The sequence below is a fragment of the Astatotilapia calliptera genome, chromosome 3 (genome assembly GCF_964374335.1).
Source record: "Astatotilapia calliptera chromosome 3, fAstCal68.1, whole genome shotgun sequence".
Classification (NCBI taxonomy): Eukaryota; Metazoa; Chordata; class Actinopteri; order Cichliformes; family Cichlidae; genus Astatotilapia; species Astatotilapia calliptera.
Genome location: NC_137424.1, coordinates 18629995 through 18645324, shown reverse-complemented (window position 1 = coordinate 18645324; position 15330 = coordinate 18629995). Strand labels below are relative to the sequence as shown.

The window sequence follows — 15330 nt, the reverse complement described above, 5'->3', positions numbered from 1 at the left end:
TAGAATCAATAAATCACTATCATGTTAAACACTCTTAGAGTTCAAACCTTCGTAGAAACATAAGTCCAGTATTATGGAATGAAACCTGAAGGTGCATTTGAGGGTGCAAAACGTTTCGTCGGCATTGTTGTGTTTGTTTGGGAGAAAACGTACAAACACACAGTGCAGCACTTCAGAGTTACACTGCTAGCGATCGAAGATTTATGTAAATTCGACAAGCTAAACGCATTCTGTACTGTACAGCAGGAGTCCCCAACCTTTTTGCACCACAGACCACTTTAATGTCAGACAATATTTTCAGGGAACGACCTTTAAGGTGTCGCGGATAAATACAACAAAAGAATAAAAAAAAGAAACTGTGGTGTTTTGTAAATATAATAATAAACGTGACTTGAGCTGTGCGCCAACAACAATGACAGTGACATCCTCCTCTCTGCTTTTTAATGTTCTCTGGTCACTATGGTAACGCGTAAATAGTTCTTTCAAAATAAGACACACAACTACAACCATACATTTCACACCGGAGGATCAACTCTCGCGGAACGGTACCAAAAGACTCACGGACCGGTCCGTGGGCCTATTGGGGACCGCTCCTGTACAGGAGACACTGGACTAGATTGATTGACAATGGTCTACAGCAATCAGAACGCACAACACGATGTACTGTAAAAAAAAATAAATGAATCAGCGAAACAGCAAGTGTCACTTTTGGCCACGAACAATTTAGGGGATGGTGAATTTTTTTGAACAAACCCAGAGCGTTAAAAAAAACTTAAAACCATTTTCATTTCTCAGCAGCATCAATAGTAACAAAAACGCAATTTAGTTTCGCTGTCAAAGTCGATTTAACTGAAGTTACGTGTTTCCGGTTACTGTGGAGCTCCACAGCAGCTGCAGCCAGAAGCTGTTTCTACAGGATCCTGATGGACACTCAAAGCTTTTAGAAAATGTCCTCATTAGTTGTTTGCAGCAGAATATCAACCGATGTGAACCAAAACAACAAAAGTGCTCTGCACATGTGTGTGAGACTACAAATTCTAGAATCAGAACTGCTGATTTCATTACTCTGAACTTTTAAAGGCAGGTTTTGTATCTGAGAGCAGGGACACTTGCTGTGTTCAGTGTGACTCATCTCTGCAGAAGGTCAGGGCTCTGATAGTTGCAGTTAGCGGGTGACTTACTGGGCAGGTGGCTCCTGAGTGTCTGTTGGAGTCAGGGTTCATTATGGTCCTGGTTGCTACTGGAAATAAAGAAACAAAAGGAGGGTGTGTTGTTCAGGAAGTACAGACTGTAGCTCAGCAGGTAGAATTACTAACTGGAAGGTTGGAGGTTTGATCCCTGGCTGCTCCAGTCTGCACGCCACGGTATCCTTGGGCAAGATGTGGAACCCCGACTTGCTCTCCGATGCATCCATCATAGTGTCATTGTTAGAAAAAGAAGTGCTTGTGTGAATGAAGCACGCTGTATAAAATGCTGTGACTGCTCATACAGAAAAGCAGCTCATAAGAACTGGTTCATTTCCAGATAATTCCACTATTAAGACAACAGACATTTGGGAGGCTTTCTCTGAGAGTAACACTGAAAGTCTTGCTGCTCCTCCACAAAATGAACTTCAGATTAAAGACACAGCTCAGCTAAACACAACTCAAACTAATCTACACTATTTTTCTTTATTACGCAGCGTTTTTATAACTATTTCCAGATGTTTCTAAAGATGAAAACAGAATTAAACTCCAGCCTGATGCGTTTCTGAGGTTCCTGACTCTGACCGTCCCTCAAACGCCTCTCTGGGCGTTTCCTTCCGTCGCTTTTACTTTCGCTTTCGTGAATGTTGTGGCGCAGTTGATCGTCTCCATGTTAAGGTAACGTTAGCAGTCTGTACTGTTTTCCTGGCTGACATCAGCTGTGTGCAGCTTAGTTTCAGCATAAATCTGCTTCGTTTTATGTGAGATCAGAGTCTGGGAACGAGACAGAAACAGTTGATGATCAGCAGCTGAACTCGATGTTACTGTGGATCCACTGACTGATGTCTGTAGGCAGCTTCTCCTGCCTCCATCAGTCTGTGGCTGTATGGGCTCAAATTGTGGTCATAAATATTTTGTACTTGTAAATCAGGATTTGTAGGTGGAACAAGAATTTGTGTGTGGACTTAGCCAAGCAATACGTGTGAAACTCTGCACTCAAGTTTCAAGTTACAAGTACGTCCCTATTTTTCTTCCTTTCATCTGATTGGCCAGTGTCATGTCAATCACAAATTTAACAATCCAATCAGAGAACAGGTGGGTTTGGCTATTGGAGAGGTGCTTTATGAAGCTTCGGGTCCTTGAAGGGAATAAATGCCCCTTTGCATGCCAGCCCAGCGTTTTCCTTCATCACTAGGAAGGAAAACAGTCTGTGGTCGTCCGAGTTTGGTGATTTTTGTGTCACAGGTTTACGTGCTTAATACAGGGAACTCCAGAGGACACATAGGACACGGTGTCCCGCTGCACACACACTGCACACACACTGCACACAATGACAGCTGCAGAGTTTGTGTCTGATGTATTAAGTATGAAACACTGTTGGGCTAAAATCTGGTCAGAATGAATCCAGGTGCAGGTGTGTCAGTTTAGGACCACTGGACTAACATCCAAGTGCTCACAATATAAAGTGTATTCTGTAGTAACATCCTGGTGTTGCAGCAACAGTCCCACATGGAAACGTCAACACTCAAACTCAAAATCTCTTTTTGTTAACAATAAAATGACAGCAGACCAATTTGATCAAAGTTGGTAAAAAGCTTCAGAAATTAGTAAAATATTAAAAAGTGTCTGGATGCTCAATCATCCAGGTAAGGGTTAGGTTAGTAATGCTGTGATTGCAGACATTCCCCAACTCTCTGTGAATGGGACTCATGGCCATTGATCAGTGGTTGTTGATCAATGGTCATGACCTCCCAGCCATTGTGCAAATGTCCTGTTTATAAGGTTGGAAACCTGCAGTCAGCTGAGACTGAAGGAGTCACCTGGATGAGTCATGAAACGTTTCTCCCACTGAAAACATCCAGATGAACAGAATCAACTTTTGGGGATTAAAACGTGTCTGAATCAATCAGTGGGTGCTGAGTGGGTCAGTCAGTGTGTCGCTGGGCTGATTTGTGTTTCCTCTGCAGGTGAAGGTAGAAAGTGTGTGTGAGCTGATGTGAATTGAGCAGCATGGATCAGTGTGAGGACAGAGAGGAGGGAGTCCCTCCCTCTAAAAGCACTCTGTGTGGGGAACATGAGAGCCAGACCAAAGCTCAGAGGTGAGATGACCATCTCTAACTGTCCATGACTCTTCTCCATGTCACAGCTCAGCACTCACATCACTGCTCCATCATTATTCACAGGAACCAGTCTGGACCTCCACCCAGCTCTGTGTCCTGTAAGAGTGACGCGTCTAAAGATGACTTCATTAATTTCAAAGTCTCTGCTGCAGAGAGGTGAGCTGTTAGTAACAAGAACTCTCTGATTTAAATGATTTTGATGTTTCCTGGTTTCTAAAATGCATCTCTGTAGCAGAGCAGTGTCTCCAAGGACACACAGGCTCAGCTGTAACTGTCAGTTTATCTGGTTTAAGACACATTTGGACTCCATTGGCTGTTTTTAACTATGTATTTTAATCAGAGGTGTAAATCTAGACCTCACACATCTGGATCCTAAACTATGATAGAAACAGCTGCTAGCAGTGGGTAGTTTGACTTTGATACGCTGCTCTAGAAAGCAAACAAAGGTTTGTGCAGCTCCTCTTCAGAAAAGTGTTCAGAGAGCAGCTGCTGTATTAGACAAAGGCTCGTCCTGTGAGCCCAGATGTGTGTAACAGCTGGATGAAGGAGAACCATCACAGTCGCGTCTCCATCCCGCCTTTATTAATGAACTTCCTGTTGCTTGCAGATGACAGGAACACAAAGTGTTTGTGCCACGTGATGCTGCATGATTTGTTAACGTGTCCATGATGGTAACATCTCCTCGTCTAACTGCAAACACATGAGCGCTCCTAACGGCAGCTATCACAGCCCCACAGGCAGACTGTGTCTCACTGTTGCATTCAGGGACATTTGTTTTCCTGTAAAAAGCTGAACTCTAATCTAAGAGGACTGTTACTGACAGGAAACAGCTGCATTATCTGCAGTCTGTGTGATCACAGCTGCTTCAATCACTTCATCAGAGAATTGATCATTGAATAAAACATGTTTGTGTCTGCAGAGGTCAGAGGTCACAGTCTGCAGGATCCAGCTGTCCGTCTGTGAGGAGTGACTGGTCCAAACATCACCCTCCAGACTTCAGTGCTGAACCTGGACCAACGAGGTCAGAGACCTGTGATGACTCCTTTACATGTTTGTGTTTTCCTGGATAAATATGACCAAAGATTCATTAAAAAGATAAAAATATTAGACTTTGTCCTGTAGCGCTGTGTGGCAGGCAGGATTGGACCCAAACACAACAGGATGAAGTCAAAGAGGCAGCTTTATTTCAGCTGTGAACATGCAAATAGCAGAAATAAGAAAACATAACTGTAGGTTTGCAGTGAATGAAGCCTCAGCTCAACGCTCCACTTTGTCCCTCTTTTCCTTCTCCAAACAGCCACATCAGGAGTCTTTGATGGAGTTTTAAAATATTTAATTACAAATGTCCAAAGATGGGTTCAGGATACCTGAATCCACAGTTATTAAAGCTAAAATAGTTCACAGGGTTTGGACTTTGTTAGGTGACGAGAGAACATCAAAGTGTTTTTATCTTCAAACAGTATTTTTATCACTTCAGTTGCTCTCACAGCCCTGTTTGTTATTTTACCAGAGCTCTTATGTTTCACTCAGTGCTCCCACCAAACACCTTGGAGGACACATTACAGGGAGTGCAGAATTATTAGGCAAGTTGTATTTTTGAGGAATAATTTTATTATTGAACAACAACCATGTTCTCAATGAACCCAAAAAACTCATTAATGTCAAAGCTGAATGTTTTTGGAAGTAGTTTTTAGTTTGTTTTTAGTTTTAGCTATTTTAGGGGGATATCTGTGTGTGCAGGTGACTATTACTGTGCATAATTATTAGGCAACTTAACAAAAAACAAATATATACCCATTTCAATTATTTATTTTTACCAGTGAAACCAATATAACATCTCCACATTCACAAATATACATTTCTGACATTCAAAAACAAAACAAAAACAAATCAGCGACCAATATAGCCACCTTTCTTTGCAAGGACACTCAAAAGCCTGCCATCCATGGATTCTGTCAGTGTTTTGATCTGTTCACCATCAACATTGCGTGCAGCAGCAACCACAGCCTCCCAGACACTGTTCAGAGAGGTGTACTGTTTTCCCTCCTTGTAAATCTCACATTTGATGATGGACCACAGGTTCTCAATGGGGTTCAGATCAGGTGAACAAGGAGGCCATGTCATTAGTTTTTCTTCTTTTATACCCTTTCTTGCCAGCCACGCTGTGGAGTACTTGGACGCGTGTGATGGAGCATTGTCCTGCATGAAAATCATGTTTTTCTTGAAGGATGCAGACTTCTTCCTGTACCACTGCTTGAAGAAGGTGTCTTCCAGAAACTGGCAGTAGGACTGGGAGTTGAGCTTGACTCCATCCTCAACCCGAAAAGGCCCCACAAGCTCATCCTTGATGATACCAGCCCAAACCAGTACTCCACCTCCACCTTGCTGGCGTCTGAGTCGGACTGGAGCTCTCTGCCCTTTACCAATCCAGCCACGGGCCCATCAAGACTCACTCTCATTTCATCAGTCCATAAAACCTTAGAAAAACCAGTCTTGAGATATTTCTTGGCCCAGTCTTGACGTTTCAGCTTGTGTGTCTTGTTCAGTGGTGGTCGCCTTTCAGCCTTTCTTACCTTGGCCATGTCTCTGAGTATTGCACACCTTGTGCTTTTGGGCACTCCAGTGATGTTGCAGCTCTGAAATATGGCCAAACTGGTGGCAAGTGGCATCTTGGCAGCTGCACGCTTGACTTTTCTCAGTTCATGGGCAGTTATTTTGCGCCTTGGTTTTTCCACACGCTTCTTGCGACCCTGTTGACTATTTTGAATGAAACGCTTGATTGTTCGATGATCACGCTTCAGAAGCTTTGCAATTTTGAGACTGCTGCATCCCTCTGCAAGATATCTCACTATTTTTGACTTTTCTGAGCCTGTCAAGTCCTTCTTTTGACCCATTTTGCCAAAGGAAAGGACGTTGCCTAATAATTATGCACACCTGATATAGGGTGTTGATGTCATTAGACCACACCCCTTCTCATTACAGAGATGCACATCGCCTAATATGCTTAATTGGTAGTAGGCTTTCGAGCCTATACAGCTTGGAGTAAGACAACATGCATGAAGAGGATGATGTGGACAAAATACTCATTTGCCTAATAATTCTGCTCTCCCTGTAGTGTGATTTAGATTTCATTGGTGTAAACACCAGTCACACAAGCTAACCCATGGAGGCAGCAGCAGGCTTTGTGTTTGGTCTGTTGGCTTAAACTAAGAGAGTTTAGTTTGTTAGCACAAAGAGCTGTCAGCTAAAGCCCCGAATGCACTTTGAATACAGACGAACTGAGAAAAAGACTTTAAATACAGCAAACAGTCAAACTGACCACATGTTTTTCTGCTGATCATCCACAGCAGTACGTTTAGCATTCATGCTAGCAGCAGGCTATGACTGTCCACTCAGCACCAACACAGGTAGGAGTGAGCAGGGAGGAAGCAGGACTGTGGGCAAGTTTGAGCTACAATCCTATTGGCTTCTCAGTTTCTCCAAAGAAAAGGGGAAAAATTCTTGGTGTTGTGAAGATGTGAGTTGGTCTTGTTGTCGTGGGGCTGGAAGGATGCTGGCAGTGAGAGGCTTTTCATACAGTGTTCAGTAACAGAATGAGAAGAAAGCCACTGCACATGAAACAAGGTGCTCGTAGTGTTTGTTTACTGTGTTTGTGCCACAATGTCAGATCAGTTGTAGATTCACATGCAGACTTGTCCAGTGAAACCAGTGCAAGTACTGCAGTACAGAGCAAAGACTAAGCAAGGGTGTTATTGTAAACTTTAACAAAAGACTGTTATGTGACAAAGAGTAAGTACATTATTTTTATGAGATTGTTCATCATGTCTTTAATTTAATATTTCCAGTTTTTCCTTCCTGTCTCATGAAGCTGTGACATTTATTGTTTTTCTTTTAGGATCAATAAGAGGCCAGAATCTCCTGGACCTGAACCCAGCTGTGTTTCCTTAAAGAGCAACGAGTCAAAGGATGCTGTTATATACTTTAAAGGCTGTTCTTCTGCTGCTGAGAGGTAATGTGTGTCTAGATGTTGTTCCTGACTCTGTATTTTTGAATAAATCCTCATGTTTAATATCAGCTCAGCTCTTTTTCACACACATTTCTATGTTGGTATGTGAAGCGGTGTGTGTTGGAGTGTTTCCACAAACACAGCAGTCAGAGTGGAAAGAGTGGATGTTGTAGGAGGTGTTTGTGTAGTGAAGAGGCTGAGTGTCTGTAGGACTCCAGCTGCTCCAGCAGGTGTCTCCTTTGTGCTTTGCTTCAAACACAGTGTAGGGAGGAGCTTCCACTCAGGTGTTTCCCACATTCATACAGAGCTTTTAACACCAAACTCCTTTACAGTCCTTCTCCTCTCACACACGATCACACGACTGATTTGTCTGCAGCAGCTGTGTTACTGCTAGTATTTTATTATGTGTGTAATCTCCTCATATTGTTCCTGTGGTTTAGTTTGACTTCCTTCTGCAAACTCAGCTGCTCTGTTGCTGATACACGTCTCCATGAATATGATTGATCAGATGCTGCCAACACCATGTGTTTCATGTGAGCGCTCAGCTGAAACCCTGGGTTGACTTATCGAGTTAATAACAAGCTTCACGTGACTGTGAATGCTAAAGTGAATCAGATAAAGGAAAGAGACCCTGCTAATGTTGGACTCACTTCTTAGTGTAGATCCCAGGAGGAAGTTCAACATAGCCATTCTTTGTGCTAGCTCGACCAAACCTGAGAGCACAGTGCAGGATAATGATCATCATCTGTCTCTGTCAAGGACATTTAAAATCCACAAATAACAAACATAATTATATTTGATCATTAAAAATATGTTTTCACTTAAAAAAGCATGAGCACACTGGTGGATTAATATGAGGTGCCGTAAGGGACATTATTACTGAAACGCTCTCACACACACTACTGAAATTTTAGCTCTCACACACACAACTGAAACGCTCTCACACACACTACTGAAACGCTCTCACACACACTACTGAAACGCTCTCACACACACTACTGAAACGCTCTCACACACACTACTGAAATTTTAGCTCTCACACACACAACTGAAACGCTCTCACACACACTACTGAAAAACCAAGGCATTTCAGTTGAACAGGAAGGCGTTTCAGTCGAACAGGAAGGCGTTTCAGTCGAACAGGAAGGCGTTTCAGTTAAACAGGAAGTTAATTCTTGACAAGGAAACTGAAGGAAAAAGTGTTAGATTTCAAACAAACCACCACACAGATGTCTACTCAGCAACCTGTTAGTTAGGGGTGGGTTTTTATAATCGATTTATTGATTAAAATCGATTCTGGCTTGGATAACGTGAAATCGATTCATTAAAATCCTGAATCGATTTTTTAATATAAATTTATTTTACCCGAAATGCCAGAATCTCTGGTGAAACCTCACAAAATTTCAACAACCACCAAACAGCTAAGACAGTAAATGAGAGCAGGTACATGGCTTCTGCACAAAGACGTAAACACACAGCGCGGATCAGAATCAGTGAGATGTCGCCTTTCTCACCCGACAGCACGGACACGGTCGGGGCTGAAAGCCGACAGCTCGCTGACTCTGATCTGTCGGCAGGTCCGCGCTTTGTTTTCACCCCGTTTTTGCGCCGATTCTAAAGCTGTTAGTTTGATCTCTCTCCAAACAATATTGACTGAACCAGCAGCAAAAGAAGATCCAAACTGCGCTTCACATAAACATCGTCATGAATTCCCTCACTGTTTTGCTTCCACCACGATAAAATCACACGTCTCTCTCTCTCTTTCTCTCTCTCTGTACTTCAAGAACAGTTTCCCGTCTAAAAATCTGTTTTCTGTATTATTCGCTTGCTTGTTATGCACAAGTCTACTGTTGTTTACAGCGCAGTCGGCCGCTGTTTTTTTTTGTTTCATTTTACATACTTCCGAAAAGAAAACCTCATTTCTGCCGTTCAATACTGAATAAATTTAAACTTTTTAAAATTATGCAAAATGCAAAACGTTAGCCGTGTCTCTAATAAAACCGCTGTAACGTCAGAGGTAACGTTCATATGTTAATGGTTTTCTTTCGTTTTTGATGTACTGCAGAATATTTTTTATAAAATCCCAGGCCAGGAAAACCACCTTCATGTTTTTATGTGTTTTATCTTCAGCTACTTTGACACAAAGGCCTCTGCTGTGATGCTCACACCTTTGATAAAGTCTTGCGTGTGTCAGCTTCCTTTTTTTAAATACAAAAATATGTAAATGTACTGATCTGAATTATAATATTTCTGACTGTCAAAATTCCCCATAATCAAATCGAATTGAATTGAATCGAATCGTGGAACAAATCGATTCTGGACCTTAGTGAGACAGCTGCATTACTTAACAATATATTAGCCTCAGCATAAGTCAAAATTTAGAATAGCGGGAGACGTGCATTATCCTGGTTATTTTTTTGGCATATGTGCTTTTTGTCTTTTTTTAGCAAAGAAAAATATCTTAAAATCATCAAAAAAACCAGGGAGAGAAGGCTTAGCGTTCCTCCATTTAGCACAATGGATATGATATTTACTCAAAAGTATTGTTAAGATATTCATTGTGTGTACTCATGTTGTACAGTGTTTAACTGCATTATGGTTACTGTGGTTTAACAGAGACAGTATTTTAGTTGCCACCACAAGGAGGCACTGTTTCATTGTAAGAGCACGGATGCTGCGTCATCACGCCCCTAAGAAAAAAAAAAGTATACCACAACGAAAATGGCACCCATGAGAAAAGTTTTGCCGCATGTTGATGAGGAATAAAGTTCCCAAAAATATTAAGGACATTTTTGCCTCCGTCGTCATTTTCCTTCGAGTTGATCGCTGTCGATGCTGCAATACTCAACAAGTATGATGATGTTAATAATGTCTGAGACATCCAATGCTAGATGATCCATATAAAAAAAATTATGATGTAATTCAAACAGTGGCACATCATTAATATTTAGGGAAATCCAATTTTTTAAGTTGCACCAAATACATTGTGTGATAGGGCATAGGAAAAAAAAAGATGTTTTAGGGTTTCATTTTCATCAGTACAAAAAGAACACTGATCCACCTCAAAGCCAAATCTCTTTTTTTAGAAATTCTGCCACAGTATTAGTTTTGTTTAAAGTGTGTTTCTTTAACTTTAGGTAGAATAGGCTATTTCATAAATTTTTAGTATGCTTTATCCAGTGTATATGAAATAACTAAATTAGAACCATGCCATGTAACCATTCTGTTGTAACTATGAAATATTTTGTCTTTGAAGAAACTACTAACAAATTTCTTATTGCATTTTTATCAAACAGCTGACATTGCCCTAGCAATAAATTTGGGAGCACTGATGAGAAATTATTGTATATCATAAAAATTTTAATCAAATGAAGCAGAGGCAGTGGGACCAGTTCACAAAATTTGTTATATTCTCTTTGAGAACAGTTTAGACAATATTTTTCTGAAAAGTCTGTGTAACTTAGAATGACACCGTTATCATCCAACAAATCTGTTATGAATATAATATTTTTGTTCAAACCAGTCACTCTAGAAAATTGATTTTTGATTAAGTGTTATTACCCTATTATTCCATAAGGTTGAATTATGGGGAGAAGTTGTGGGTAAATCTCATTTTCCCACAAATGCAACGTCTGTTTTGGAAAGTTTGATATCTTTATGGGGATTTTATTTGCCGCAAAATCACATTTCAAAATAAAGTCTAATCCTGTATACTATTTTATTAAACAAGAATCATGGGATGTGGAGCTAAGTAGAGTCTGGCTGTGACAGACAAGATTTTAACCATTTAATTCTAAGGGTGCCAACCATAAATTCCAATTCTGGAGTTTTGATACCACCTTTATTGTATCCCTTCACAAGCTGAGATCTTTCTATGTAATGGGTTTTATTCCTCCACAAAAATTCGAACACATTTCTATTTATGGTTTTCATGGTATTTATCGTTTTTTTATTTTTTATATTGTTTACGTGGCGCAAAAAAAGGTTGGGGACTGCTGTACTAGCAGGTTGCTGAGTAGAAATCCTTGTAGTGTTTTGAAATATACCACTTTTTCCATCAGTTTCCTTGTCAGGAAACAACTTCCTGTTCAGCAGAAATGCCTCTGGTTTCAGTGGTGTGTGTGAGAGCGTTTCAGTAGTGTGTGTGAGAGCGTTTCAGTAGTGTGTGTGAGAGCGTTTCAGTAGTGTGTGAGAGCGTTTCAGTAGTGTGTGTGAGCGTTTCAGTAGTGTGTGTGAGAGCGTTTCAGTAGTGTGTGTGAGAGCGTTTCAGTAGTGTGTGTGAGAGCTAAAATTTCAGTTGTGTGTGTGAGAGCTAAAATTTCAGTAGTGTGTGTGAGAGCGTTTCAGTAGTGTGTGTGAGAGCGTTTCAGTAGTGTGTGTGAGAGCTAAAATTTCAGTTGTGTGTGTGAGAGCGTTTCAGTAGTGTGTGTGAGAGCGTTTCAGTAGTGTGTGTGAGAGCGTTTCAGTTGTGTGTGTGAGAGCTAAAATTTCAGTTGTGTGTGTGAGAGCGTTTCAGTAGTGTGTGTGAGAGCGTTTCAGTAGTGTGTGTGAGAGCTAAAATTTCAGTTGTGTGGTTGAGAGTGTTTCAGTAGTGTGTGTGAGAGCGTTTCAGTAGTGTGTGTGAGAGCGTTTCAGTTGTGTGTGTGAGAGCGTTTCAGTAGTGTGTGTGAGAGCGTTTCAGTAGTGTGTGTGAGAGCTAAAATTTCAGTAGTGTGTGTGAGAGCTAAAATTTCAGTAGTGTGTGTGAGAGCGTTTCAGTAGTGTGTGTGAGAGTGTTTCAGTAGTGTGTGTGAGAGCTAAAATTTCAGTAGTGTGTGTGAGAGCTAAAATTTCAGTAGTGTGTGTGAGAGCGTTTCAGTAGTGTGTGTGAGAGCGTTTCAGTTGTGTGTGTGAGAGCGTTTCAGTAGTGTGTGTGAGAGCTAAAATTTCAGTAGTGTGTGTGAGAGCGTTTCAGTAGTGTGTGTGAGAGTTTTTCAGTAGTGTGTGTGAGAGCTAAAATTTCAGTAGTGTGTGTGAGAGCGTTTCAGTAGTGTGTGTGAGAGTTTTTCAGTAGTGTGTGTGAGAGCTAAAATTTCAGTAGTGTGTGTGAGAGTGTTTCAGTAGTGTGTGTGTGAGAGCGTTTCAGTTGTGTGTGTGAGAGTTTTTCAGTAGTGTGTGTGAGAGCTAAAATTTCAGTAGTGTGTGTGAGAGCTAAAATTTCAGTAGTGTGTGTGAGAGCGTTTCAGTAGTGTGTGTGAGAGGTAAAATTTCAGTAGTGTGTGTGAGAGTGTTTCAGTAGTGTGTGTGAGAGCTAAAATTTCAGTAGTGTGTGTGAGAGCGTTTCAGTAGTGTGTGTGAGAGTTTTTCAGTAGTGTGTGTGAGAGCTAAAATTTCAGTAGTGTGTGTGAGAGCGTTTCAGTAGTGTGTGTGAGAGTTTTTCAGTAGTGTGTGTGAGAGCTAAAATTTCAGTAGTGTGTGTGAGAGCGTTTCAGTAGTGTGTGTGAGAGTTTTTCAGTAGTGTGTGTGAAAGCTAAAATTTCAGTAGTGTGTGTGTGAGAGCGTTTCAGTAGTGTGTGTGAGAGTTTTTCAGTAGTGTGTGTGAGAGCTAAAATTTCAGTAGTGTGTGTGAGAGCGTTTCAGTAGTGTGTGTGAGAGTTTTTCAGTAGTGTGTGTGAGAGCTAAAATTTCAGTAGTGTGTGTGAGAGCGTTTCAGTTGTGTGTGTGAGAGCGTTTCAGTAGTGTGTGTGAGAGCTAAAATTTCAGTAGTGTGTGTGAGAGCGTTTCAGTAGTGTGTGTGAGAGCGTTTCAGTAGTGTGTGTGAGAGCTAAAATTTCAGTAGTGTGTGTGAGAGCTAAAATTTCAGTAGTGTGTGTGAGAGCTAAAATTTCAGTAGTGTGTGTGAGAGCTAAAATTTCAGTAGTGTGTGTGAGAGCTAAAATTTCAGTAGTGTGTGTGAGAGCGTTTCAGTAGTGTGCGTGAGAGCTAAAATTTCAGTAGTGTGTGTGAGAGCTAAAATTTCAGTAGTGTGTGTGAGAGCGTTTCAGTAGTGTGTGTGAGAGCTAAAATTTCAGTAGTGTGTGTGAGAGTGTTTCAGTAGTGTGTGTGTGAGAGCGTTTCAGTTGTGTGTGTGAGAGCTAAAATTTCAGTAGTGTGTGTGAGAGCGTTTCAGTAGTGTGTGTGAGAGCGTTTCAGTAGTGTGCGTGAGAGCTAAAATTTCAGTAGTGTGTGTGAGAGCGTTTCAGTAGTGTGTGTGAGAGTTTTTCAGTAGTGTGTGTGAGAGCTAAAATTTCAGTAGTGTGTGTGAGAGTGTTTCAGTAGTGTGTGTGTGAGAGCGTTTCAGTTGTGTGTGTGAGAGCGTTTCAGTAGTGTGTGTGAGAGCGTTTCAGTAGTGTGTGTGAGAGTGTTTCAGTAGTGTGTGTGAGAGCGTTTCAGTAGTGTGTGTGAGAGCGTTTCAGTAGTGTGTGTGAGAGTTTTTCAGTAGTGTGTGTGAGAGCTAAAATTTCAGTAGTGTGTGTGAGAGTGTTTCAGTAGTGTGTGTGTGAGAGCGTTTCAGTTGTGTGTGTGAGAGCGTTTCAGTAGTGTGTGTGAGAGCGTTTCAGTAGTGTGTGTGAGAGCGTTTCAGTTGTGTGTGTGAGAGCGTTTCAGTAATAATGTCCCTTACGGCACCTCATAGATTACAGAAACATGAAAACTCGTTAACAGTAAAGTTAATTTAGGTGTAAACAAAGTGTCAAACATACTTAAGTAGAAGGACTGATGTTTGTGTTAAAATACCCTCTTAAAGCTGAAATACTGATTCAACTTCTTTCTCCAAAAGTTGATTCAGTTCATCTGGACGTAGCGTTTTGTGGGAGAAACATTTCGTCTCTCATCCAGGTGACTCCTTCAGTCTCAGCTGACTGCAGGTTTCAATCTTATAAACAGGACATTTGCATAATGACTGAAACCAGCCCACTGAAGGAACAATGGGCTGTGAGGTCAGTTCCTTAATCTTAATTATGCAATTCTCATGACCATTGATCAACAACCACTGATCAATGGTCATGAGTACCATTCACAGAGAGTTGGGGAATGGCTGCAATCACAGCATGTAAGATGGTGACAGATGTACCCTTAGGCCCCCTCCTCAATTCAGAGATGGTCTTTCCCTTTTCACGTAAATGGCCTCCTTGACTCCGCCTTCAAACCAGCGTTCCTCCCTGTCCGGGATGTTACATCCTCATCATTGAAAGAGTGTCCACTGGCCTGTAGGTGTAAATAGACTGCAGAGTCCTGGCCTGACGAGGTGGCTCTTCTGTGTTGTAGCCAGAGGTTGTTTGGTTTCCCCGATGTATAAATCCTGGCAATCCTCCTGCACTTAACAGCGTACACTATGTTACTCTGTTACTCTGATCCTTGGGGTGGACCAGTTTTTGGCGCAGCGTGTTTTGGGGTTTAAAAGCCACAGAGACCCAGTGTTTAGAAAAAATGCGACTCAGCTGCTCCGACACTCCTGACACATATGGGATAGCTACAGGTTTTCTCTTAGGCAGCGGTTGTCCTTCTCTCCTGGATCGACTGGAACTTTCTTTAGGAGCCTTTCCAGCTTTGACAAAAGTCCAGCTGGGACACATTTACGCTACGTCCAGATGAAGAGAATCAACTTTTGGAGATTTACTTTCCTGGATGATTGAGAATGCATCAAGACGTTCCTCCTAAAGTGTTATTCAGAAAAATGACAAAAAAAGTTTTAAAAATAAGGATTAAAATATTAAAAACTATGTTTTTGAGTTTCCTGATGTAGCACAAAAATATATGAACATAACTGTATATAGGACAGATATTTTACGGTTCTTTTAGGCAGCACCAAAAAACAAAAAGACTATTTTTAAGCTGTCTGAGGTAGTGAGTCAACATGTCACACTGGGTCAAAGGTCAGGGAGTAAAAGTGTGTTTTAAAGGAGGTTTAAAAGCAGCGAGTGAAGGAGCCTGTCGAGGTAAATCGTTCCATAACTGATCAAATTCAGTTGGTGGACCTCTGTGTGAAATCAATCATCTGGTT

The 15330-nt window shown here is 41.3% G+C and overlaps 2 protein-coding genes across 2 annotated transcripts in view; both read left to right on the top strand.

Annotated features, from left to right (window-relative positions):
* LOC145422992 (NACHT, LRR and PYD domains-containing protein 12-like) overlaps window positions 1-15330 on the top strand; it is a 436730-nt gene that overhangs the window by 277059 nt on the left and 144341 nt on the right. The window lies entirely within an intron of this gene.
* The window catches only part of LOC113035156 (protein NLRC3-like), a 106401-nt gene continuing 93822 nt past the window's right edge, over window positions 2752-15330 (top strand). The window contains exons 1-3 of the mRNA XM_080298284.1: window positions 2752-3283; window positions 3368-3460; window positions 4224-4325. Coding sequence (XP_080154410.1) covers window positions 3195-3283; window positions 3368-3460; window positions 4224-4325 — 284 coding nt within the window. The 5' untranslated portion in view covers window positions 2752-3194. The remainder of the gene's footprint in view (window positions 3284-3367; window positions 3461-4223; window positions 4326-15330) is intronic.